This window comes from Leopardus geoffroyi, chromosome A3, assembly GCF_018350155.1.
Source record: "Leopardus geoffroyi isolate Oge1 chromosome A3, O.geoffroyi_Oge1_pat1.0, whole genome shotgun sequence".
In the NCBI taxonomy this organism is placed as follows: domain Eukaryota; kingdom Metazoa; phylum Chordata; class Mammalia; order Carnivora; family Felidae; genus Leopardus; species Leopardus geoffroyi.
In genome coordinates, this window is record NC_059336.1 from 60,903 (window position 1) to 88,145 (window position 27,243).

At 46.0% G+C, this 27,243-nt stretch overlaps 1 protein-coding gene across 4 annotated transcripts; it reads right to left on the reverse strand.

Moving 5' to 3' along the window:
- Positions 1–2,756: 2,756 nt before the first annotated feature.
- Positions 2,757–24,918, reverse strand: PCMTD2 (protein-L-isoaspartate (D-aspartate) O-methyltransferase domain containing 2). Of its 4 annotated transcripts, none has more exons than XM_045443832.1 (7): positions 24,766–24,909; positions 20,266–20,354; positions 19,762–20,092; positions 15,743–15,845; positions 14,550–14,721; positions 8,804–8,927; positions 2,757–5,615 (listed from the first exon to the last, which is right to left on the reverse strand). In XM_045443832.1, exons 3-7 carry the CDS (start codon positions 20,066–20,068, stop codon positions 5,236–5,238), a joined length of 1,086 nt encoding a protein of 361 aa, XP_045299788.1. In that variant the 5' UTR covers positions 20,069–20,092; positions 20,266–20,354; positions 24,766–24,909; the 3' UTR covers positions 2,757–5,235. The 4 variants fall into 4 exon arrangements, 3 of the variants coding, with proteins under 3 accessions (XP_045299788.1, XP_045299787.1, XP_045299789.1); XR_006702973.1 differs by lacking the exon at positions 20,266–20,354 and adding an exon at positions 7,569–7,658 and having other exon boundaries at positions 5,504–5,615; positions 24,766–24,918; XM_045443831.1 differs by lacking the exon at positions 20,266–20,354 and having other exon boundaries at positions 24,766–24,918.
- Between the last annotated feature and the right edge of the window lie 2,325 nt (positions 24,919–27,243).

The window sequence follows — 27,243 nt, forward strand, 5'->3', positions numbered from 1 at the left end:
CACCATGCCCAAGATAAGTCTCTTGGGCACAAGTATTATTTGGGGCTAATTGATTTTAACAGACAGAAGACAGAGGAGAATCCCTGAAAACCGAATAAAAGTTGTCCTTTGGTGAGAAAAATTTACATTTACAAAGGAACCCTCCATTTGTAACAAAGTCTCTGGACTTAAACCTGATTAACAACCTTACCCCTCATATACTCTTGCTTGGTCTGATAGCCTCCCTTAATCGGCCTTCCGACTACTGAAACATTCCAAGTGATTACTTCAGCCATTTGGGGAAGTTAATCAGTTTTCCTGAGTATGCCCCACGTACACAGGATGTATACACGCAATTACACTTCTGTTTTTCTCCTGTTAATATTTTATCACAAGAAGTAGTCTCAGCCAAGAACCTAGAAAAGTAAAGAAAAATTATTTTTAGTCACCTATACATGCAATGCACTACTACTCAGCAGTAGAAACGAATGATCCATCACCCCTTACAAAGACATGGATGAATCTTACACACGTTTTGCGAAGTAAAAGAGTCCAGTCTGAAGAGGCTACGGACTGTATGGCCCCGTTTATAGGACATTCTGGAAACGGCAAAACTACAGAGATGATAAACAGATCATGCAGTTAGAGTTCAAGGTATTCCGTATATTTTAGTGATAGGTATGTGCCACTACGCATTTGGCAAAACTCACAGATGTTTCCAGCCCAAAGACTACATCATGATTATTCCAACTGAATTATTTAGGATGTGGGATTGTCACAAGATATAATACAGAATGTGATACATAATCTAACTGTACTAGAAATGTATGAAGAAACTCACTGTAGGTGCCGGGGCAGAAAGTGCTAACCTAAGCAGCTTTGGAAATGAATGAAATGTGTACTGAAAGCACATAAACAGTGGACTCTATAAAATTCTTCCCCATGATACATAAAAACTATCAACATAGGGGCCCCTGGGTGGCTCAGTCGGTTAAGCCTCCGACTTCGGCTCAGGTCACGATCTCACAGCTTGTGGGTTCAAGCCCTGCGTCGGGCTCTGTGCTGACAGCTCAGAGCCTGGAGCCTGCTTTAGATCCTGTGGCTCCCTCTCTCTCTGCCTCTCCCCGGCTCACACTCTATCCCTGTCTCTTTCAAAAATAAATAAACGTTAAAAATTTTTTTTTAACTGGGGCACCTGGGTGGCTCAGTTCGTTGAGCGTCCGACTTCGGCTCCGGTCATTACCTAGCGGTTTGTGAGTTCGAGTCCCCCATCAGCCTCCATGCTGACAGCTCAGAGCCTGGAGCCTGCTTCATATTCTGTGTTTCCCACTCTCTCTGTCCCTCCCCTGCTCACACACTGTCAATCTCTCAAAAATAAACAGACATTAAACATTTTTTTCTTAAAGTGCATTGGAGATGCCAACAGAAACCATCTCCTAGCCTTGTCCTCACTGCCCCAAATTGTCCCGAAGCTGCAGGAGCATCCTGCAGCCCATCATCCCCATCGAGATGTGGGTCTGACTCTGAGGCCAGGATACATTATGATCTCCTTCAGGTCAGAGAGCCAGGTTAGGGTGCCCCCTGCTGTCCGCTGGGCTGTGGCACAGGAACACCCGACTCACAGTTTAGCCCCTCGTGGCACATCCAGTTAATCTCTGAAATTCAGTGCCACGATTTGGAAATTCCAACTGAGATAGAGCCCATCATTCCGGTACCTTGACTGGGAAAAGAGGTGTTTTTTTTGTTTTGTTTTTTTTCTTTAAGTAAAGGTCAATTATAAAAAAAAAAAATTCCATCTATCTCTTACATCAGTGCTATGATCTGAATGTTTGTTTCCCCCCAAATTCATCTGTTGGAATCCTAATGCCTGATGTGATGATGTTAGAACAGGATGCCCTTGGGAGATGCCCTCCTACAAAGAGGAGAAGTGTGCCACTACAAACAGGGCCCTCACCTGACCATGCTGGTACCCTCATCTCAGACTTCCAGCCTCAACAACTGTAAGGCATCGGTTTCTACTGGTTATAAGCCACCAAAAATACCAAAATATGGTTCCATTTTAGCAGTCCAGATGGACTACAACGGTCAGCAGCCAGTCTGATCCTGAATACTAACCCCTAACCTTGTCCCTGAACGCTGGGCCCTTACTTCTGATCTCCGGCCCTCACCCTGACCCTAGACCCTGACACTAGGCCCCAACTCTAGCGCATGGCCCTGGCACCCCAACCCCAAACCTTAACTCTAAACCCGAAATTCTCACCATCACCCTAACCCTCACCCCTTGCTGCCATGGAAGATATGTGACCATTAACCCAATTATCTTTTAACATTTTCACAAAATAGGAAAACTGTGCCAAGAAACTAACCACCAACATGCTTCAGACACATACTCTCTCATGGAGTCGTAGCTGTCACTTTTCTGTTTTCACCATCCAAACTAGGTGTGTGTGTTGTTTTTTTTTTTTTTTTTTTTGAGAGAGAGAGAGAGAGAGAGAGAGAGAGAGAGAGAGAGAGAGAGAGAGAGAGCTGGAGAGGGGCACAGACAGAGGGAGACAGAATGCGAAGCAGGCTCCAGGCTCTGAGCCGTCGGCATAAAGCCCGACGCGGGGCTCGAACTGACAGACCATGAGATCATGAACTGAGCCGAAGTCGGACACCCAACCGACTGAGCCACGCAGGCGCCCCTAAGTGTGCTTCATTTAAAATCACGTCTTCCCCAAGTGTACTACCATGGTACAGAATGAAGCCATAACACAACAGTGAAAGAAAACACATGATTCTAATAAAGAAAAGGTTTATTTTTAAAGATTTTTGGAAAACATGTAGTCAAGAATTTCAATCCCACACGGGAAACACAAGCCATGCCAAGAAGGCTGAAGTGCCTGAACGAGGTTTATTGATAGCCTTTGTATTTACCCAATGTGCATCTACTCATTAAAATCTTGGTTTCAAACTTCTGGCATTAATTCCCTGAAAGGTCCAGACTGGCAAAAGCATTCTTACATACACAGTTGATTTTTACACTGCATCCTTGATATTAATAAATTTGACATTTGCTGTGTACGTGTCTGTGGCTTCACTACTTTCAAGACACAAATCACACACAGAAATACATACTCCTCAGAACATAAAAGTCCACAGCTGTCCAGAAAGTGGTTCACAATACAGAGGTTACAGGCCACACAGACGATACATAATCCATCTGTTGGGGAACAGACAGCAGCGCATCATCCTGGACTCTGGGGAGGGGCACTTCGGCCCGGGAAAACCCATTTACAATTCTTCTCTACGTGTATAAGATAAACACCACACTATTTCACATATATTACATCTATATATATTTTTGTAACCAAATTCTGGTTTAAGTATCGCAAACAGACAACATGTAAATACGAACACAAATGTTAGCAAAGGTCTAACCTATGTAGGGAAGAACATGTCTTATGCACGGTGAAGAGGCTTTACAGTCTAGCGTGAAGGCAAATGTGATTTAAAAAATAAATAAAACCCATGTACAATTATAGGAAAAGAACTTAGTCAAGCCACCCAGTGTGACAGATTTCACAAATATGTATTTGACCTTATGCTCCGAATGTCCATGGATCGCAGAGATCAGTACACTCCGGTCAGCGTGACGTCGGCACAGACGTGCGCACCACTAAGTGATCTCAAGTCCTCACGTAAACGTAAACTGGGCGCTTCTGAGACAGTGATGCCCAGCCTTCCGTTAGAAGCCAGGTTGAGAACAACTGTGAAGTAACTGTCTTTATAAAAAATGACATTTCCACATCTAGGGCAACAGACATATTTTCCCAGCTCTGCATGCACACAGTATCCTGTAGAAAATGATTAAATTACTTGAAAAAGAAGAGAAGTTTAAGAATAAATAAATAAATAAATAAATAAGCAGAACTCGGTTCAGCTGGTGAAACCACAAAGACACACTCAAGCTCAGCAACACCGGATAAAATCAGTCATAAAATCTGGATGATTGATCCCACAGCAGCACTCTGAGTTTGGGTCTACTGTTAACATTTGATACCACTGTTTTCTTCTTTGGGCACAAAAAGCAAGTTTGAAAAGAACCAATGTTTTGGAACTTGGTAAACACAGAAACCTGTCAACACAAAGGGCCTAGAGAAGGTAGAATCCACAAGTCCCTGGGGGTTAGACCGTTATTCTAATGCAATGGAACTACTAAAATACATACATTTGTTATTAAGAAAAATTAGAAAACTAACACATCTTCTTCTCCAGAATTATAAAAGATAAAAATCTATTAATCATTACTTTAATGTGATTACAGAAAAGTAGCCAACTGAAGGAAAAAAGAAAAAACAGCACAGGTTGTTGTGACATTGTCTCCAATGTATTTCCTGCAGTCTTAATACTTCCCACCTGTTTTGAGGACCGAGCACATCCATGCCCTAGACACCCATTAACATACTCCAGGTTGCGTCAACAGTCATCCCCACCGTTGGAGTAAAAGTAAGGCAGCTCACTGCGCACAACGCTCGCTTCATTCTTGCGTATTTTCTTTCAGGGATTATCTGACACTGGTTCTTCTAAAGGTAAGAAAAGGCGTCAGGAACACATTCCTTGAATTATTTTGGAATCCCAGAAAGACATCTGGCAGTTTGATACTTGTATTTCTCCTCCCCCATCACAAATTTCTCTCTTTTAAAATTACAATGGACAACCCACATACAATCTAATTACATTTATTTAAAATAAGGGAGAGCTTTTCAATAACGCTCCCCCCATCCAGAGACCTAAAAGGGCTAGGGGAGCTCAGCGCCAGTAATTACGAGGCTGACACCATAAAGTGCTAACTTGGACACAGGTGTGTCACACCCAGAAAAGATTTACACACTTGCAAACTTGCACTTTCACTTTTCCTAAGCAACACAGGTTCCTTTCAACTTCAGTCTTAGTAGGTTATCTTGAGTGGGAGCCGGTCACCAAAGCGGTCTCTGCAGGCAGACGTCAGCGTTTCATCAGAACCAAAAGCAAACACCCTTCTCAAGAGATGCTCTCCCTTCTGAGAAAACCTTCTCCTATGCACTTTATGTTTGTCAGATTATGTTTACTGAAATGATACCACTGAATGGAGATTCTACAGGAAAACCAAGAACGAACTAAAGACAGGAAGGTCGAGAGGAGAGCACTGTCCTTCCCCACAGCACGTGCCCGGGCGACCCCTCGGGGACAGCAGGCACAGCATCAGCTCTGCCTCGGGGCCCCGTTCCCACAGACTTACTTCTCCCTGTAATAGAGCAAGTAGTACTTCAGGGGGTCTGGCAGAGGGAGGCTCAGGACCTTCTCCCGCAGGAAGTTCACCGGTGGGGCTGGCTTGGCTTCGGGCGGGGGGGCTCTGTCCTCCTCCCGCGGCTCCTCTTCCAAGTCCTCGCAGCTGTTGTCGTCAGAGGGGCTGGAAATCCGACTGGCAAAAACCTCTTTGTCCAAAAAGACGATCGTTTCCATTCGACGGCGGCGCACTCTCCTTCGCTTCACCCCCGGAGTGCTCTTTAGTCCGTTTCCGCTGCTGCTCACCGTTTCCTGACGAATGACCTTTTTAATGGTGCCCCGGATGGCGATGCGAGCCAGGTCCTGGAGGCTTCGCACGGCCAGCGGCGCTGCGGAGCAAAGGAGGAGACAGTGTCAACCTTGTCTGAGAGTGACCTGGACAGCACAGAGCCCTAACCCTGGGAAGTCTTCACGTCACTGCCATTCACTGGCGTATCCACAGAACAGGCACGAGAGAGCGTTCCTGGCGAAGTCAATTAGTTAGTGCTCTAGTGCGCCTGCATGTGGTCCTTCTCGAAAGATATTTTCAAATACATCGACCCTGAACTTACATAAGCAAGATCGAGATTGTTTGGCTATTCAGTCAGAAGCAAGGGAAAACTCTGGGCTACGGCGTTTTGCTTCTTGGACAGCCAGGTTCATTATTCTATTTACGTATTCATTCGTGGGTTCTAGCTCACCCAGTGGAAACACAGAGGATGTAGGGCTCCAGAATTCTTTTGTCTATCTTAATATTTTCACAGTACTTTACAAATTGAGTATTAGTTCCTCTTTTTTGATTTAAGCAGAGAAGAGCAAATCCAAATGTTTTTAGTAAGTACAAAAACTCCAAAGCATACTGAGGAAAAACAGAATCTGGTGATTAACGCAGGCTCAATTTAAGGCTCAATTTAACGCAGGCAGTACGCACATGGCAACAGAAGAGCTTTTTTCTCAAAGGGAGAGGAATGAGGGGCTGTGTGTTTAAGTACATTATACTGAAAGGCAGCGTCACTTTTCTCCCTCCAGTACCTAGCTTCTGCCAAAAGAGATGGCCACCTACAATCCAGGGGGGCTCTTAGACTGTCTGTAACATTTATCACCCAAATCAGAGAGGCCTGCACACAATCCCGTGCGAGGCTCACTGTTCCACAGGAGCCCTGGAAAGTGCTCTTGCTGGAGGCTCTCAGCACCTTCTCCCCTTTGTCCACACCAGGCTTCCTCTCCTGCTCAACTGTCCCCTCTCTCGCCCGGGACAGGCTGCAGCACTTGCCCCACTCCGCGACACCGAAATCACGACTTTCCGTTCAGCGCGTCCTGCCTTTCCTTCCCTTCCCTTCCCTCTTCACCGGCTGTTGCCACTCAGTCTGCTGAACGGACTCCTTCACAGGTCACCAGACCTCCAGGACTCACATTCCGGCTTCCCTGGCTCCCCCCGAGGCGCCCACTTGCAGGGAACTAACTAGGCCCAAGCCTCTCCTGTGAGCTCCCTCCTCCACCCAGGCCAGTGGTGTTCCCTCACGTGCTGATTCCCACCACTTCCCCCTCTCTGTGTGCCTATAGATCTCTGTTTCGGCATCCATTCTGTGGCTTCGAGTAACAAAGACTGGGCAACGGTTCCTAGGGCTCTGCTCCAGTCCTGACTGGGGTCCCAAGCCTCCCACAGACCCACATCTCCAACAGATGCCGGACACCTCAGGCTCCACATCCTTCCTCAGAAAGGCCCTGTGTGCCTGCCCCCGAGTCCCTTCCACTCTAGAGGCCACTGTCTCCATCGACACAACTTTAGGAGTCCAGAAAACTCCAGCCCAGCAAGAAGCAGTTACAAACAACTGGACTGTTCGCTTCAGGAACCCTAAACATCACATGCTTATCCATCATCCAGCATTTGCTCTAAAGCGCTAGCCTCAAAGCTGGCATCTCAGGGTGCCCTCCATGTTGTCACAACTTTTTTTTTGAATTTTTTTAGTGTTTACTTATTTTGTGAGAGAGAGACAGACAGAATATGAGCAGGGGAGGGGCAGAGAGAGACACAGAATCCCAAGCAGGCTCCAGGCTCCGAGGTGTCAGCACAGAGCCCGACGCGGGGCTCGAACTCACGAACCGTCAGATCATGACTTGCGCCAAAGTCAAACACTTAGCCGACTGAGCCACCCAGGCGCCCCCGTGTCACCACAACTCTTACCCAGATCGGATCAAGCCCTCACACCAAGAGACTTGTCTTCAACACCCCGCCCCTGCCCCCCCCACCCCCCCCCACCCCCCCCGCCCAGGTCCCATAGATACTCCAACTATGCCCTCACCTCTGGTGCTACTCAGGTAGCATTCTGGAAGGGAGTGCTCCGGCCAACTGCGAGCAATGTTAGCTTATCCTGGTGGGATTTTCAGAGAGCCTGCATGTGACAAAATCACCCTGCAGCCGGCCACAAGGGTAATCAAGAAGGCAGATGCCCCACATCTTTTAGTTCTACTATCTGGTGGCTCTCCACAGCCTACATGATAAACTCAGGTCTAACCTACGTACTGGGCTGGCGTCTCCTGTACACCCTCACTCAGACCACACCGGGGAACGGGCATGTGGAAAGTCCACATCAGCCTCTGCTCATGCTTTTTCTCCCTTTCTTCTCTCTTCAGAGAATTCATTTTCACCCAGAAAGACCAAGCACAAAGAAAGGTCCCATCCTCTGCCTGGCCCCTCTCAGGCACTGTCTATATTCTACTGTTGTTTGTTACATTTCAAGGACCACATCTATGGCATGTGACCTCCACTTAGCAGAGACAAAGGCGGAGCATTACTATTCGATAAACAATTCCTCACAAATAAAAAATAAAAAATAAAATCCTGCAAGGAATTTGCCAACATATGTATTACCTTTGGGTGGTAAGATCATGGTTACTATTTTTCCTTTTTGTACATTTTCTGAATCTTCTAAATGATCAGAATGCAGAAACCATGCTGAAGAGTTTTATTTTAAATAAAGTCATTTGCAATTCTCACTGCTATGTAAATTTGTTTAAACTAGAAAACAGTATTTGGATGAATGCCAGCCCTGATGTTTGCTCCTTCTGGGTCTACCTCCTGAAGGAGTTGCAGGCACAGGCCTAGCCAAGTCAATGCTCCTCAGCAAGCTTCCCACCACACACCAGCCAGCCGGCTGAGACGTGTGCCCATGAGGTGACCCCAAGGAGAACAAGGTCCCACGACTCAGCAAGAGCCCTCTGGCTCGACGGTACTGGGAACACACTCTCTCTGGAAGAACTTTCCACGTAGCAGAATTAACTCCCTTTTGTGGGAGTCTTCTGCTTCCAATGGCATGACCAGAAATAACTCCTGTGGATTTAAAAGAAGGCCAAAATAACCTAAAATTGGCTAAAAACAGATCATGATTTTTACAATACGTAAAAAACCATTTGTAAAACTGTAAGGCTTCAGAATCCTCTTTAATATTAAAAGGCTCCTTAAAATTTTTCTTCCTCTTCAAATTCTAACGAGATTTTTTAAAAGATCTGAAAGGTAAGTGAAGATCTTTGTACTTACGTAACTGGACAAGTCTTGATTTTCCTGTCTCTGAATGACAGGGCTGGATCAGAGGAGCAAAAGAAACAGCCAGAATCTTTTTGGTTTCCCAAGCAGAAGGACCAGTTCGTGTTATCTTAGTCAACTATCCCAAAGAGAAAATGAGAATATTCAAAAGATTTGGCTACTGTTAGTTTATATTTAATCATTCCTACACGTGAACTAAAAAAACACAGATACGCTAACAATGAAAGAACCTGACATCAGGGGCCCCTAATGTGATGTGGCAGGAAGTACACAGTACTTATTAAAATCTTTGCAAATATGTTTCGCCTGAATATGTTCAAAGCTTCTAAACCGAATTTCTGTTTACAAGAAATACATACGTTAGAGAAAAGAAGTCAAAGGATAACAAGAAGAGACAATCAGATGAGATGACTTCCCAGGGCTGTCTGCAAGAGTCCCTGTTGGGGGCAAAAGTAGGGCGGAGGGGGGGTGGGGAACATCCTAAAGTCAAAGTCATTACAGACACTCATGACCACCTATAATGCTTCAGTTTAGACTGGATACCAGGCTGTCGTTTCCAGAACAGAAACAATAAAAAGACTTTCTTGCAACATGACCACACACAAAACAACAGCTACTGTTACAGTTTTGCCATGACTTCCTTGAAGGTGACGATGCCATCTTGGGTATGCCGGAGCTTCTCCTCACTACGGTGTTTGTGTGAATTTCTATGTGACATCACCACCAAAACACACAGATTTGCAGTGAATGGCAGTATTAGAAGCACAGGAAAAGCCTAATTAGACCACGTGGCCCTCCTGTGTGTTCTGTGTAACCAGTTTCTAACGACCCAAACAGGTGACGGTACTATTTTTGCCCAGCTTCGGCATGCTGAGAGTATATGCTCTCTTGTCTAAAAATATCTAAGCCAGCAAAGCTTCTGAAAACTAAGATTCCATGTCATGAATCTGGGAACTGAAAGCATTAAGTGGCCATGTACTGGGTAAACAGGTCGCTCACATTCCTGTACCCCAGCCATAAACTTCTTCTTCAAAAACTTTTTTTCAAGGAGAAATTCCGTTATGCTGAACACCAAACATTTAAATATGATCCGTCAATAATGTGGGAACCCTTCAGGAAAACTGTAAATCCATATTCTACATTCCAGACGAGGAGACAGATACTGAAAATATGTCCCTAACCCTCAAATTACTCAACATGTAACACAATTCCAATAAAAGGTCTGAAGTATTTGTGATGCAACAAAGATTTCTAAAATAATCTCAGTAAAGATGTACTTAAAACAATATTCTCAGAAAGAAGAGCACAAATGGGGACGTCCAGCCCTGCCACATCCAGCCATCCACTAGCAAGACAGCAGCAGCAGGTGGGACTGTTAGCAAGGGCATGGGTGGCTCCCCTCCTCTGCTGCTGACAGCGAAGCTGCTGGAAAGGCAGCTGGCCAGTCAAAACACAGAGTCTCCAATCAAGCACCCGGAAGAGGTCATGGGTACAGACAAAGACTAAGAACATCCACAAACATGCATATGCACAGCCTCGTCACAGCGGCACTGCTTGGAAACAGCAAGAAGCTAGAAAGAACCGAACTGGCCATCAAAAAACCACATTCTCATACATCACCAAGGAAGGTTTTTAAATAAACAAAATAAGGACAAAAAAGAATTTCCACTTATATTGAACACCAAATACCTAAAATGAACAATAAATGATGTATAAAACTTACAAACTATCAATTCCCATTTCATATGTCTGGATAGGTGCATGGGATGGAAAAAAAGTGTGCATATCTCCACGTATGAAAAATTGTGTTTGCTTATATAGTTTTTGCATACACACATAAACTAAAAAGAAACAAAATGGTTACCTACAGGTGAAGTAGAGGGAACACAGAGGGGAAAAAATTCTGTGAGTATTCATTACTTAAACTTTGGAATCTTATAAATGTTTTACCAAGTTACAAAACCTAAAACGGCAATCCCTAAAAATTGAAAACAAATGAGCTGTGAGTCAGGGTGATGGTACAACCTCCCAGGAAAGCATTATTTCCAGCGACTTTAAAACATGTTAATTTCTACATCCCTAGTGTAATATAAGGGCCAAAGAAGCTCCCCACCCCCCAAGCCCCCGCCCACATCTTGACCCAGTTTCAGAAATCAAATTCTTGGTGCCGATGCTGTGGATAAACAAGGAGCTGCGTAGTCGAGGACTGGGACTTTCAAGCATGGCAGACCGAAGAAGTCAGAAAAACCCTCTCGTCCTGACTTCACGATGGAAGTACCAGTATAAACCCATGGTGTATTTTATGTCCAAAAAAACCAAACCAACAAAAAGCATAAGATTGCGTGTGTGTGTGTGTGAATTTCCTAGCTCCAGAGTTCCACTGAAAAACTCACCCAGCATCCAAGATTCCCACAAAGGCCCCACCTGTGTTCTCTAAACACCAATTCCCACTGAACTTCAAATTAACAGAGATCCTCAGAAATGGCTAGCTCCAACTTTGTTGTAAAAAATATACATATGTATACAAAGTGGGTGTGGAACATCTTTTCTTACCAGAAAGTAACAAAACTATCACAGACTACTGAAATTGTATCCAAGCCCAAGAGCCAAGCTGGAGAGGTCCCCACCGGTCAAGACAGGACATGTTAAGCTTCATTAAGAATGGCGTCATGATTAAGATATTAAGTATGTTTATATCCATTAATTTACACCGACACTAAAAATCAAATAAAATCTTATTAGTCACCACCTTCAGCAGATGCTGGAGAACCAGATTATTGAGGAAACTAGTAAACAAAAGTTACGAATCAGAATGTATCCAGCCTCTCCTTCTACAGTGTGCCTAGGGTAACCAAATAAATGATGAGGGTGTTTCTCCTTAAGTATTCCAGGTACTATGAAGTTGCAGGATACAAAATCAATGTACAGAAATTCGCTGCATTTCTAAAAACTAATAACAATGAAGCAGAAAGAGAAATTAAGAAAATGACCCCATTTATAATTGCACCAAAAATAATGAAATATCTAGGAATAAACTTAACCAAGGTAGTGAAAGGCTTGTACTCTGAAAACTAAAAAACACTGATGAAAGTAACTGAAGGTGACACAAAGACACAAAATGGATTAAGGAGTTAAACATGAGACCTGAAACCATAAAAATCCTAGAAGAGAGCACAGATGGTAACGTCTCTGACGTCGGCCACAGCAACTTCTTTCTAGATACATCTCCTGAGACAAGGGAAACAAAAGCAAAAATAAACTGTTGGCACTACATCGAAACAAAAAGCTTCTGCACACCGAAGGAAACAACCAACAAAACTAAAAGACAACCTACTGAATGGGAGAAGATCGTATTTGCAAATGACATTACTCAACCATGAAGAAGAATGAAATCTGGCCAAGTCAGAGAAAGACAAGTACCATGATTTCGCTCATATCTGGAATTTAAGAAACGAAACAAATGAACAAGGAAGGGGGTGGGGAGGATATAAAACAGGCTCTTCGAGAACAAACTCATGGTCTCCAGAGGGGAAGTGGGTGGGGGACGGGGGAAACCGGTGAAAGGGATGAAGAGTACACTTATCTCCGGGAGCACTGGGTGACGTATGGAACCACTGAAACACTGTATCATACACCTGAAACTAATGTAACACTGTTACATTAACTATATTAGAATGAAAATTAAAAAGAAAAAAGTGGGGCGCCTGGGTGGCTCAGTCGGTCGAGTGTCCGACTTCGGCTCGGGTCATGATCTCACAGCTCGTGAGTTTGAGTCCCGCATTGGGCTCTGTGCTGAGAGCTCGGAGCCTGGAGCCCGTTCGGATTCTGTGTCTCCCTCTCTCTGCCCCTCCCCCGTTCACGCTCTATCTCAAAAATAAACAAACATTAAAAAAAATTTAAAAAAAAAAAGAAAGAAAAAAGTATTCGAGGTACTAAATGATGAGAAATGATGGAAGCAGAATTTACCATCCTGTATCCTTTAATGAAATAGTGGATCAGGACCACATTTGCACCGCTGGCATCGGGTATGATGTGAGTGTATATGGACATACACTGTAATACCTGGTAAGTATTCTCGCACCCTCCCTCCCCACCAAAAGTTGAGTCAAACTGCAAACTAAGCAAGTCTTTGGATCCAATTAGCAATTTACAGCAAAAACAGAGAACAGAAGAAATATGTAAGATACCACCACAGAGATATATAATCTCCAAATCCAGGCTGTAGGAAACTCTATAAGACAAATGCAAGGATAAAGTTTAAAAAAAAAAAAGTTATAGATAAGAAACACTTTAGACATATATCAACCAGGGGTGCCTGGCTGGCTCAGCCGGTGAAGCATGCGACTCTTGATCTCAGGGTTGTGAGTTCAAGCCCCACGTCGGGTGCAGAGATTACTTAAAACTAAAATCTTTAAAAAGGAGAGAGCAAGATATCAACCAAATGCAAGACACAAATCAAATGTTTCTCACAAATTCCATCAGCATTGTAAGTTGACTTTTGCCTCCAGAAAAGTTACTGATACCACAGGTCTGGGAACTCTGCTGTTTGAACTGCTCTGCGGGAGAACACAACGCTCTGTACGTGGCCCAAAGCTGATAAACGGATCTGGAGCACATTCAAGTATGTCTTACAAATGCACAGTATGAAAACACAATTGTCTTGTTGAATTATGACGCTGCACACGTGAAACTAATACATCAATTACATCTCAATAAAAAAAAGGAGGGCAAGAGGGAATTTGGGGGAGCAATAGAAAATGTTCTATATGTTGTTTGCGTTGTGTGCTACCTCTGTCGTCACTTGTCAAAATTCAACGGATTATACAGTTAAAATTGTTCAGTTTTATTCTATGTGAATTGTACCTTAATAAAACTGACAAAATTAAAAAAAAAGATATAATCAAATGAAACCCTATTCAAATAAACTATTCAAACAAATTCTGAGATAATCAGGAAAATCTGAACACCAGCTGACCATCTGAAAACACTAAGAATTACTTGATCGTAATTTCAGGAATTACTGAATCCTACACTAACAGCACTTGGGGTGGGATTGTAAGCAGTTTTTCTTAATTATCATATCTTCTGGATTTTCTACAATGAATGATTACTTTTTAAACAAAATAAATGCTAACATTTTAAAATTGCAGAAAATCACACAAAAATGCACGATCTCCCATTTTTATCATTTCCATTTTTCCTACTTCTTTGTGATGGAGACATTCTTCCTTAGGACCAACTCAAGTTTGATTAATCTTGCTCATTTCTTACAATTTGTTTGCCTCAGTGCAGCACAATATCCACAGCACACAGAAACATGACCAAATAGCAGACTTAGACAAGGTTCATACTAAGGAAGAGACTCCTGTAGAATGCTCACTGTCACAGAACCAAACAATCAGACTAACAATCAGAATTACGGAAGTAATTTTTATGTGTGAGCCTAACAACAGAATAAGCATACTAGAATAACTGTGGAGGAGGGAAGGGAGGTGGGAGAGAGGAAGGAAAACAGGAGGAGACAGAGGGATGTGAGCGCAGGGCTTACAGTGCAGGCTCCAGGGTGCCTTCCTGGGTCTGCCCTGGCCCCAGCTAGGCTGTCTTTATGCCCTGTCCCTGCCTGGGTCCTCATCTGTGAAATGGACGGAATTGTTGAGGGATACAAGGAAAAATGTATGTAAACTTCCCGGAACAGAACTTGGCCCATAGTTAAACACGTCAGTTAGGAAAGGGATCTGACCTTCTCCTCCAGCGGCATGACAAGGATGCCCCCTACTTTGAGAAGACTCTTCATGTATTCTTCATGCTCTTTCTGCACACCAGCCCCACAGTACACACGATCGTACTGAGAACAATCTGGAGAAATCTCCAGGCAATTGCCAATAACAAAGGAAGGTTCACAGAAGTCAAATCTAGAAGCAAAAAATGTTTTCCGTAACTGAACTGATCACATTACAAGTCTACAGAGTAAATCTATGTTAACCACGGATTAGTTTTTCATTGAACAGCCCTATAGTGAGGTAATGCAATTCACAGAGCCAGAAGCTAGAAGACAGACTTCCAAAAAGAATTATACTCTTAATTAACAGAGTCCAAGAAATTCCAAACAAAACATTATGGAAGTGAATGCCATAAGCACGATCCAAGCTTAAACCATCCGACCTCCATTCATCACAGTCTTTGTTCCGTTTTTAATGACTACCTTATTTAGATCTACTAAAAACGAGTAAAATGAAAGAAAAATACATTTGGTGTTTCTAAAAATGGTAAACTCTAAAATAAGAACTTTAATGCCTTATTTAAAAATGGCAAGAGGTAATTATATATACTACTTAAAGACAAATGCAACAATTCTGTTCTAGAAACTATTAGATGAAAACATGTTGTCTGTGTCAGAAACACGAAAATTGAGCAAAATGAATATTCTATTTCCTTTCTCTTATTATGTTGGTGAAAAATCAGTCTTGCCCTGGTATCATCGTTAAAAAAAAAAAAAAAAAAAAAAACCCTAAAGCCCTCAAAACCACAAAATATTTACAAAACAATTAGAACAGGGGGTGCCTGAGTGGCTCAGTCAGTTAAGAGCCGGACTTCGGCTCAGGTCATGATCTCACGGTTTGAGTCAAACCCCACGTCGGGTTCTGTGCTGACAGCTCAGAGCCTGGAGCCTGCTTCAGATTCTGTGTCTCCCTCTCCCTCTGCCCCTCCCCTGCTCACACTCTGTCTCTCAAAACTGAATAAACGTTAAAAGAAAAAAAATTTTTTTAAACAAAAAGTAATTAGAACAGCTATACATATACCCCTGATTCTCCTGCCAAAGTTGAATCATGTTTGCTGGTAGCCGAACACTAATCAACTCGTTTCTCTCAACTAATCAAAAGTTTAAATTGTCATTCACACACCAACCCAAGGCTAGTTAGGATCTGATCTTACTTGTCAAAGCTGTCACTGGTTCGAATGAAGAAGTCCAGCTTCTGCTTTGCATATTCTATTACATCTGAATGGAGTTCAACCCCGTGGTTCACACCAAAAGGACCTAAAAGGTTTCAGAATAAGAAAACTTTTAGAACTAGGGCAAAAATTCTTACTCTTTATTTCTATTTTTTCAATTGCAATGCACCAGATTCAGCACGTATAATTACATGAAGAAATTTGCAAGGTTTTGAGGTCTTGCCACATTATTGGACCTAAATCAAAAAGCTAATCTTTAAATATGCAGGGTAGACTATGCTTGCCACATTGTAAATACTCGTTTCTTTGACATTACTAACTCTACACCTTTCCAAAGCCTGGGCCTCCCTGCTCTCAATCATTTGAAGATGTAAAAAAAACAAAAACAAAAACAAAAAACAAGATCTGCAACCAGGAATTCAAGATCTCACTAATGAATTGAAGAAGAAAAATGTATTTCCAAATGATACTGGACACAGGCCTGTTTGCCATAAGAGGTCGCCCTACTCGGACGTGAAAATTTTAATAATCCTCACAAACAGGCTTTGATCATCATTAAAATAAAACTATAACCAAGTCACAATGAAACATTTTTTTTATACCAAAGGAAAATTGTAATTGGAAATAAAGCTGTAAGAAAAGGCGGACGCCCACTTAACGATAAAGTTTTTGCCTCCGTATAGAACTACTGCCTCCAGATGAAATCTACGGACACAGACAGCTAGGGGAGTCTCTGTTGTGGGAATCCGTTTATAGGAAGGTCAGCAACAGGCGACACTCATTTGCGATCACGGAGGGCCAAAGAGTGCTCTCCTTTCTGGAGGGGGAGGGGCAGCATGACAGCCACCGGGGTGCCGATTCTCTTCGGAACTTTGTGCTTGCAGGAACGTGAATACTTACGTACAGGTTCACCAAGCCCCGCACCTCACACCTGTTTGTGTACCAGAGGTAAGTCACACCGCCATTATTAAAAGCCTCCGTGTGAAAACCAACGGGGCATGTAATACCTTATTCACTAGACAGATAGACTGAAGTCACCGTGCAGCACCTAACACCACAATCCAACAGAAATACGGGAAAATCAGCAACCATCCGCACACCCGTACCGCTACATTTTGCCACCTGGGCTTCCCTGGTCCCCTGACGGCACCACAGCCATCCCAAGCCAAGGCTTCCCTCTCCTCCACACCTGGACAACTTCCCTGCGACTCTCTTCTCTCAACACCTGTCATACACACAGCTGCGGCCAAAACATTCTCTCATTAAAACACACCTTACTTGAGAAGTCGCATTTTCACTCTTTACAACATCAAATCCAAATTATCTAACTTCAAGACCCTCTGCCCAGTCGCTGACGTCCACCCCCACCGCTCTCAGGCTGGCAGCATTGTACCGGAACCCAAGAAAACCTTTCTCTACCTTCCCAGTCGTCATAGTGTCATCCGCCCCTCTGTCAACACCTATTAAGTAGTTCATTCTAACAACACATAGGGGACATAGTTCCCAAGAAGCTTAACACCAAACACAGTGTTAATCCATAGCTCCTGACCCACCCCAATAACAAGACGATTAAGAGGGGAGGGGGGGGACACAGAGCAACAGTCAGGACGAGACACCAAGAGCGTGGCACTACACCCAGACCACAAGGCCCCTGATGAGGGCACTGCACTCCCTAATCACACCGCACTTTCGGGTCAGTGGGACAGGAATGCGGCAGAAAGGGCAAAAAGCTCAGGGCCAGGTGGAAGGGCAGCTGAGGCCAAAAACGTCAGATGAAGGACTCCAGACCTCACCCCTGCAAGTACTGGGTGGCCAGCATGGCCTTCAGCTCTCGAGCGATGTGCCTGAAGCAACGCTAACGGCCGGACGAGCTGGAGAGAGGCCCAGGACACGTGCTGTCGGGACAGAGGGATGGGTCCAGTGCACGCAGCCTCCTCCCTGCAGATCCAAGATGTCTGTGCAGCAAAGGAAACTCTCCAGTCACCTCCTTCAGATACATCCAAGCAGCACACAGTGTCCTCTACAGCCCCCCAAAACGTCCCCTCCTTCAGGTCTCTCTCTCCCCACTGCAACATCTAGTTACATTCCCAGCAAACAGGAGACTCAGAGAACACAAGCCATTTCTTCATGACTTCTAGGGAACGTCCAGTACAACAGGTCACCTCAGGCTTACCATATGCCCTCTTTTCCTGAGGCTCTTAGTTATTTTCAATGGCGTTTCTAACCTAGTCAACATGATACCCCATCTCCCTCTCCGCCAAATATCGTATCATCCTTAGCTCCCCCATTTTCTGCTCCACTGAAGGGAACTGCCCTCCACTAATACCAGAATGACACATAACCTGGGGTCCTGTGCAAAGCAGTTTCAATCCAAGACAAAGCGCGTGCAAAAATCATTTAGCTTTAAAGAACAAAACAAAGATGGCTCGCTCAGTTAAGGGTCAGACTTGCTCAGGTCACGATCTCAAAGTTCACGACTTCGTGCTGTCAGCGCAGAGCACTTCACCACCGCCCGCCCCACTCACATGCTCTCTCAAAAATAAACCAGCATTAAAAAAGGAAAAAACAAAAACAAAAACAAAAAACCACATTTAAAAATTTGAAGATACCAATCTATAGCCTGAAGTCAAATGGTCAGTCTCAAAACATCACCAAATTCCCAAGCCTATAAACTTATAAAGATACCAAAAATCTTGGGGTGCCTGGGTGGCTCAGTTGGTTACACGTCTGAGTCCGGCTCAGGTCATGATCTCACAGTTTGTGAGTTCAAGCCCCACGTCGGACTCCACGATGACAGCAGAGTCTGCTTTGGATCCTCGGCTCCCCCCACTCCCGCTCTCAAAAATAAATAAACATTTAAAAAAAAAATTTAGGGGCGCCTGGGTGGCGCAGTCGGTTAAGCGTCCGACTTCGGCCAGGTCACGATCTCGCGGTCCGTGAGTTCGAGCCCCGCGTCAGGCTCTGGGCTGATGGCTCGGAGCCTGGAGCCTGTTTCCGATTCTGTGTCTCCCTCTCTCTCTGCCCCTCCCCCGTTCATGCTCTGTCTTTCTCTGTCCCAAAAATAAATAAACGTTGAAAAAAAAAAAATAATAAAATAAAATAAAATTTAATTCCATACCCATGAATACCAACTGTTACTCCTAAGAGTGTCTGTAACAACCGCAAAGAAACAATGTTGTGGCCTGCACAGCGATGGCTCTCGCCTGAAATCTCCAACTAAGAATCTCACCCTAGTTTGACCAAGAGGTGTGTGCGCACAGGCACGTTCCTGATATTCCTTAGCGGGTCTCGTCACGACGCCTGGCACCTGCGGCCTGTGGTCCAGATGCCACCCTCTCACACGGACCACTGCAGCAGCCCCAGCCCCTCTTGACAGCAATCTTTTAAAGCACAGGTTAGCTCCCGTTACTCATTCCACCTCACTCAGAGTAAAAACAGACACCTGAGCCCTCAATTATCAGACAGCCCTGTTGTTTCAACAACAAAAATGCCAATTCCCATGTGCAGTCTCACAACTTGTTTGGAGAAAGAGGCAAAATGTCTTCAGAGAAGATAACTTGTCCTTCCCACCCCTTTATTTACTTACATAGAATTTATTTACAAAGAAAAACCTACAGGTATTAACTCTTTTAGCATTAAAACAAAGCAAAGCAAGACTGCTTGGAACAATTTTAACTTCCAGGGAACTTTAAACTTAATTAGTCTCAGTTTACAGACAGAGAGACAAGGCGGGCTGTGTGACTGTGTTAATCAGGAAGTCACTGTAAGGTCCCACTGTAATTCTCTAGGTCCTGTGCTGTCCAGAAGGAGGGTGCGCTGAACGGACTGCGGCACTTCAGGTGGGAGGGGGTAGGAACAGGAGGGGTCCCCGCAGAAAACTCAAAGGCCTCCCTCCACCAGCCCAGCCAATGGCTGTGCGTAAACAGTCCCGGGGAGCAGCGGGGGAGTGCTCAGAAGGCCAAGTGCCGTGAGACAAGGCCCCACACTCTCTCCAGCTTTACCTAGAATGAGCCCCACCATGGAGCTGAGGTAGCCAGTGCCGCTGCCCAGGTTCAAGAAGGAGAGGCCTGGCTGCAGGTCCAGAGCTTCCATGACTTCCGAGTAGATGCACGGGGCTGAGAGGTGGATGTTTCCGTGCTTCCACGCCAGGTCTTTGTACGCATTTTCTTTAAATTCTTCCAGATAATAGTCTGCGCGGTCGACAGCTCGGAAAGCCTGCTCCACCAGCTCAGTCCGGATGTACTGTGCCTCTTTCAAATTGTCTATCAGTTCATCGTTGTCCTCACCAGCACTCACAGCACCTCCCATCGTCAAGACCACACTCAGGCAATACTGCAATGGAAAAAGTTTCCAAAGAGCTGTTTACGAACAGGTAAAAGCCCAACAGAGTTTCTAATAACACGCCAATTTCGAATTCTAAAATAATACCCGTGGAATGTATTTGGTCGGTACCCACCCACCACCCCACCCCAAGGATGCCAAAATTCAGGAGGTTAAAAACAAACCAAAAGTTACGTATGAAATTCCATTGTATCCATCCAGAAGTAAGTTTGTAGTTCATAATATCGAATGAATCCAAATGACCCTGAGGTACCTAAAACATATTTGACAACTGAAAAACATCATTTAAGTATGAATTCGATACTTCAGTACAAATTGTCAATCTACAAAGTCAGCTATTTAGGACTGAAATTATCTTGAATACAGATCTGCCCTAACAGGGACACAAGACAAAGTCACCGAATATAAACACAAAAAGAACACAGATATGTCTAAAAAAAAAAAATCATGCTAGTATCAGCTTCTCTTTGAATATTTCAAGTGTCGTAGATCACTTTTGGTAAATCATTCTTTAAAAGCAAAAAAGAATGAAATTAAGGTAAATAACAAATCCTACAGTTACTCGTTCTTATTTGAAATTAAAATTTAACTGGTGTCCTATTTTTATCTGACAACTCTACACCCCCACATACACATAAACATCAAGGCAAGCTCCATTCAGTCTGTTCTATCTGGATGTACAAATTTCAGGCAAAAACACCACTAACAAAACTCTCTCACCCAACTGGATGAATGGTGACGTTTTATCGTAACAAGTACAAAATCTGTTTCCAGGCTACAGCTGCTACTACAAGTCCTACACCCCCTCTGGCAGTGTATGCTCGGCAACCTCTCCACCTCTGACCAACAGAAGGTCCACTGCTTACTTTCTTCCCAGCTGCCTTCAAGACAAAAGCGTGACCCCCTCTGAGCCAACTGCTAACATACAATGTTCCTCCATCTAATTCAGGGATAACATTCTCCCAGCTGAGGAGGTCTTACTTTTCCTAAACCACAAAAAATATCTTCTCCAATTTTATACTTACTCCACATAACTATTTTGAAAAGAATGACTTTACGTCACATAAAATGGTAACGTTTTACAAAACATCTGACATAAAACTGTTGGGAAAAACAGAAACCACCAGACTTCGCGAAGACTGACACATTCTCCGAATCAGGACAACTTCCTATATCATAATTTATGGTCACAAGGTTTATCCTCACCTACCCCCCCCCCCCCCCCCCACCCAGTCGTCTGCATTTCTAACAGCAGAACGAGAACCATCAGCAGTAGAGACTCCATACACACGCACACCGCTGGCGACGGCACCGGGAGAGGTTTTCCAGGAATAAAAACAAGTGACCACACGATGAATCGTCCGCTTCTCACAACAAACACAAAATATGTAAAACATGGGGCTTAGCACAAATGCTCTTCCATTTATGGTTGGGTTCATTTCACCTTCATCAAGATTTTAGAGCTGAAGGTCATACTTTCCAAAGCCCTGGGGTGGTCCAATTACTAGACTTTCACCCCATTTCAACTCGTTTCAGAGCCACTGTTAGGGTTAGGGTCCACGGCCAGCAAAGTTAGCTGCAGGGAGAGTGCTAATGAGGTCATGCTTAATCTTGGATAAGCCACTTAGTGCTGAGGCGACAGTCTACACCTCTAGTCTGGGGCAGTCATCTGAAAATTTAGGTCACTGCTTAAAAGTGGAGTTGCATTTGCTGCTTAAAGGTCTATTTAGGAAAAGGCCTGGAAACCACATATACTCCACGGTGGCTCTAACCCTGCATACAATGTTCTATCATTCTACCTCAGTATCATCATTCTATCTCCAGAAAGCAAAAACTATATATTGGGTATATTTTATTTTCCACTAAGTAATCTATCATTTATTTTCAACTTCTCCTCACTTTGAAAGTATGCAAAAGCTAGCCTTTTACGAAAAAGAGCTACAACTTTTTACAGGTACCACCTGCCAGCCACTGGAGCTCCTTTTCGTTTCACGACATGACGAGGCAAATTGAGCAGCTACTTTGCTCATGATCACACACCAGTGTGTGAGAAGAAGGCCAGAATTCAAACTCAGGACTGTCTAGCCAAAGGCCTACGTTCGTTACCCCACACCAAAAGCAGCTTTTAAAAATTCTCAAGGGAGAAACATTCTTTAACACAAAACACATTGGTGATCTTTGCCCCAGATGACAGACTAAAAACTATGGGGCAACCCTACCTGTTGTCACCGGTGGGATGCATGGGACCATCTATATAGGGTTCGATATTGCTAACCTGCCTCCCTCACACTGGATACAATCGATGCTTATTACTGACCACCGATGTGACTTGCAGTTCTCAACGTAATTCACTACTCTGGGGTAAATGGCCAACAGGACAACCTTACTCTCAGAGTGCTCCTTCCAAAATCAACTGCCTGTGGACAGCGAGGAAGACGGTTCAAGCAGCAGCAGGCATGGGAAGATCTCGTGATTGACAACCAAGGAGGCTATAGCTGGGTCAACACAGCTGCACAGCTGTGACAACAGGGGGCTCAGGATTCCAGTCACACTGGGTTTGTCAGACTACACATGGAGAGTCGTGTTCCAACCTGAATATCCCTTCTTAAGGGAAATATGGACAAGGTAACGTCATACGCAAAATGAGCGAAGGAAAAGGACCCTGCAGTGTAAGCCGTGAGAGGTTTTTCTTGTCTGTAATGCCAGTGGCTAAGTTTAGACTGGTGAGGAATAAACATTTTGCCTCCTGCCACTCAATGAGGTAGAACCAGGACACCTCCCCCCAGAGTATCCTCTATTTGAGATCGGCTCTTAGTTGATTTTGATAAGAGGCCTTTTGGGCCACTTATCTTTTCTCTTCCCAGGCTTTCAGTTTGGTTGTCAACTCCCCAATAAAGATCAAGCCTCAGAAACCCCTAGGCCCTCACCCTCGACTCCAATAAAAGCAGAACCCAGGCCTGCGCTCCCTCAATCTCTCTCTTCACAGCCTCCCACTTCACTGTATGGCCCCAGGTATGCTATAAAATTTCCAGGCTCTGTAAGTAATAAACCTTTGTTTTTTTCAAAGTTTCCTGATGGTTATTACTGAAAGGTGTCTTACAATCATAATAACCACAAGGGCCAGTCCAACCGCGTTGGTTATTAATAGGCTGAGACCAGCAGAAAACAGACCTAAAACCACACCTCCTGTCGGCAGAATAATGAAAGAAACACAGATTTCTCATCTTGAAAACTAAAACTCTCGAAAGGAATTCATACAGAGGGATTTTCTTCAAATGCTTGAAAGGCTGCCACATATACAATATTCATGGACCGATCAAAACTGGGGCAGAACACATCAGATGGAGATCGTTTCTACTAAACACACAGAAAAGCTTGCTAACAACTAGATTCCAAGTACTGCACTGTTCTCAGAACCTGGAGAGCCTCTCACCCCCAGAGACATCCCAGGCTGGGTACAGCTGAGGTGGGTCCAAGAGGTCAAGGCGCTGACCCCATCACCTCAGAGGTCCCCTCTCATTCCACCTGCAAGGCTCTACGTCACCCAAGCAGAGCCACAAGTTGGGAGCTGTTTATAGGAACCTGACTTCACTAGTTCCTGAAGGACAGTCTACTCAACACCCAAAACAGAGTTGTTGACTTCAGCCACTCCTCTGCCAAAAAAGAAAGAAGAAAACCATCACAGGTTTGTGACGAACAAAGGGGAAAGACAGAGATGTAGATGGCCTTTTTGAGGACAACACTCGAGCAAACGTCCACCTGAGAGGCACATCCCATGGAAGAAAACAAAACTCGGGCACCCCGAGCAAGTTCTCCTTCCCCAGCTACAGACCTTCTTCAGATGCCTTGAAGTCCCAGGGCTCTGTGCCAATTCTAGTATCCCCAAGGCTTGGAAAGGCCAACCAACCACGTCACAGACTATCACCTCCTTTTTTTTCTTTTTAAAGATTTAATTTCAAGTAATCTCTACACCCATGCTCAACTGACTGAGCCAGCCAGACGCCCCTAGACTATCACCTTCTGAAAAGCTCCAAGGTAGAATCTGTTTTAAACCCTGATAAACCTTGACTTGCCTTAGAACTACAAGCGCTTCCTACTTAGGAACTAGGGACAGATTAGATTGCACGTCTGTAGAGTCAAGCAAATCCAAGCGCGCAGGCAACGGGCACTGGGAGACCTCCGGGAAGCCCTGGAACGCTGGAGGGCGAACCGCAAGGCTCACCCCGAGACAACCCACCCCCCCCCCCCCACCCGCCCACCCGCCCGGGCAGCGGAGCAGGGGAATGAAGGGACCCGGGCTCCTTGGAGGGGAGGTGCCGGGTCGGGTTGGGGGATGGAGGAAGAGATGTGGGAGGGGGAACCCCGGGGAGGGGAACGCCGGTTGGGGGGAGGAGGAGACGCCCCGCGGAGGGGGGAGGGGGGAGTCGCCGGAGGAGCGGGGAGAGGGGAGACAGGAAGGGAAGACGGCCGCGGAGGCGGGGAGGCGGGGAGAGGATAGGAGAACGCCGGAGCGGAGAGGGACGCCACCCGGAGGAGGGGTCCAGGCGCTCGGGGCCGGGAGCCAGGAGGGGAGACAGAGAGGAGGGAGGGGCCGGGGGGAGACGCCGCCGCCCGCCGCAGGCCGCAGGCCGGGCCAAGGGCGGCGGCGGTGGCGGCGGCTCTACCTCCGGGCTCGGCCGGCCCGCGAGATCAGGCCGCCTGGGCCGCGACCAGCAGCTCCTCGGGCGCCCCTTGCCCGTCCGCGGCCCGGCTGCGCCGCCCCGACCTCCGCCGCCGTAAACATCAGCCGCCCCACTGCGCCTGTGCGCGCAACGGCCCGACTGCGCGTGCGCCCCCGCCTGGCGCTTAAAGGGGCGACGGCGAGGCTGGTGGGCCCGGGCACGGTCCCCGCCGGACGACTTTCCGACCGACCGCAGACTGACCTCGAGGCGCGTGCGAGGCAGGAGAGAGACGCAGGGCCTGAAGATATTGGGGAGGGGTTGGTCAAAGGACAGCTGCAGGTGAGGACAAAGGACAGTGCAGGCCCGCGCTCCACCAGGCAGGGACCCAGCAAGGAAGGGCTAACCGGTGAAGAAGAAATGAAAACGCTGTGTGATGGACAGTAACTCGAGGCGGTGACTACTTTCGCTTGGGCGACACGGAAGGGACATTGGAGCAAAGGTCTGCAGGACAAGAAGGATCCAGCTGTGCCAACAGAGGGGCCGATGGCTGCAGGTCGGGGAAAGCAGACGTGGACAGGAGCCACCTGCCGTGCCCACACCTGAGAGGAGGCCACAGCAGGCCCCCGGCCCACCCACCCCTACTCCTCTCGAGTAGGCTGCCAACTCCCACACCTGCACCTGGGCAAACCCTTCCCCTCTTTTCTGGGCCTCCGCAGAGAAACGCAGCGTGGGAACAGACCCCGTGTAAGTTCAGTGCCACAAAGTGAACCGTGAACCCGTACATTCTCACGTTGTGGAGCTGGTTTCCATAGCAGTCTCCATAACAGACAACTGAAGACGTCCCAAATGACACAAAGACCCAGCACAGTAGCTTCTCAAGAAATGAAAGTTACTGTCATAAGGTTTTCATTCCTAGAGGATGATGGAGTTTGGGCAAGGGGGCAAACTGGTCAAATTTCTTTGGGTCCTTCGAGGCAAAGAGAACTGTTTTTGAGTAATATGAATAGGAGTGATATAAAAGGGAACATTATGCCAATATGAACTTCCCACTGCACTGGAGGAAGGAGGAGGAAGCTGCCCCTAGGAAAGCATGCTGGGCGGGCCATGCGCTGGATGACAGGAGAGTGTGGCTGCAGACCCTGCAGGCCTGGAGGAGTCAGGGTGTGTGTGCACCCACATGTGCGTCCCACACAGAAAGCGCAGAGTAAGGGTGCGTCTCCTTTGTCTCAAGGTGAGTCAAGGTGGTCCTCGTGAACCTAAGCTTTGGGGCCCGTGGGACACCACGTAGGCGGCCAAGCCACTGAGGGTTGAAGGTGGACGTGATCTCGGAGCAGGGAAGTTGTGCTCAACGGCATCATGCTTTAGATGTTGTTGACCAGGGACACGGACCCTGCACAGGCTGCCTGATAAGCCCTCCACGTGAGAATAGCCGGAGATACCTTCGCCGGACACGAGTCAAGACCGTTCCGCATCTCGAAAGGGACCTCGTGGCTCTGTGTTCAGATCCACTGGCAGTACTTTCTTTAACGCTGCCTCCCCTCACCAGCCCCAGCCACCCTGGGGCCTGTCCTCTTCTGCCACCTCGATGCCACGTGTCCCTTTGTGAGCCACCTGCAGAGCTACCCAGTAAGCTTTGCGACACTCCTCCCACTCTTCCTCTCACTTCAGCCCGACCTCACGTGTGCCTTTCCAAATGAGCTTTGAGCAGCAGACCCTTCCTCTGAACCTAGCCTTGCAAGCCACCCCGTTTATGTAACGACTACAAGCATCGCTGCCATGGAGGAGAGGGCTTGCCACCAGCCTCACAACCTTGACCCTGGCTTCAAATTACAGACGTCCCACCGCTCTCCTTGACCCTCTCCCCACTGTCAGGGGTCACACCTTCCATAGACTCCACCCTGTCTTGTCCCCTGTATGTCTCACCTGTCACCAGGATGATGTCTTAACTGGCCTCCTGCCTGCTTTCTCACCACCCCTCCCTGTTCTCTCCAAGTGGTCTTCCTAAAGCACAGTCTGATCACGTGAGCCCTCTGTTTTTCTACCTAGCCACAAGACCCGTCTGCTTGGCTCTCCAGGATCATTCCCTGCCCGTTCCATGTCAACTCCACTATCCATATACCATCAGGATTAATCTTCACAGTTGTCACGCTAAGCACTTTATGTGGATTATTTCCGTGAGGTAGACACTAGTGTGATCTCTGAGAATGACGAGAGCAGCCCCTGACACTGGAAGCCCACCTGGCGCTCACAGCAAGGCCGTGTGTTCTCCCGTTGGACCCAGACAACCTTGCAGAGCAGCTCCATTATGAGACAGTGAGACAAAACGTCGTAACTGTGCCCAAGCACAGACCGAAACAAGGCCCCTGTGTCACCCACAGAATCTCAACTATATTCTGTCCCAACCAATACCAGTGACCCCTGCTCCTTCATCACTTACAGATGAGCCTCCCCCTGCCCTGCCCTCCTAACACATCTCTCTGA

Bases quoted from the DNA above. Each gene is read 5' to 3' on its own strand.
- PCMTD2 (XM_045443831.1), bottom strand. From the start codon at position 20,068: ATGGGAGGTGCTGTGAGTGCTGGTGAGGACAACGATGAACTGATAGAC. The intron at 15,846-19,761 runs GTAAAGCTGGAG...GAAACCTTTTAG, and splicing joins CATGGTGGGGCTCATTCTAG to GTCCTTTTGGTGTGAACCAC. The intron at 14,722-15,742 runs GTAAGATCAGAT...TTTTGCTTCTAG, and splicing joins ACCAGTGACAGCTTTGACAA to ATTTGACTTCTGTGAACCTT.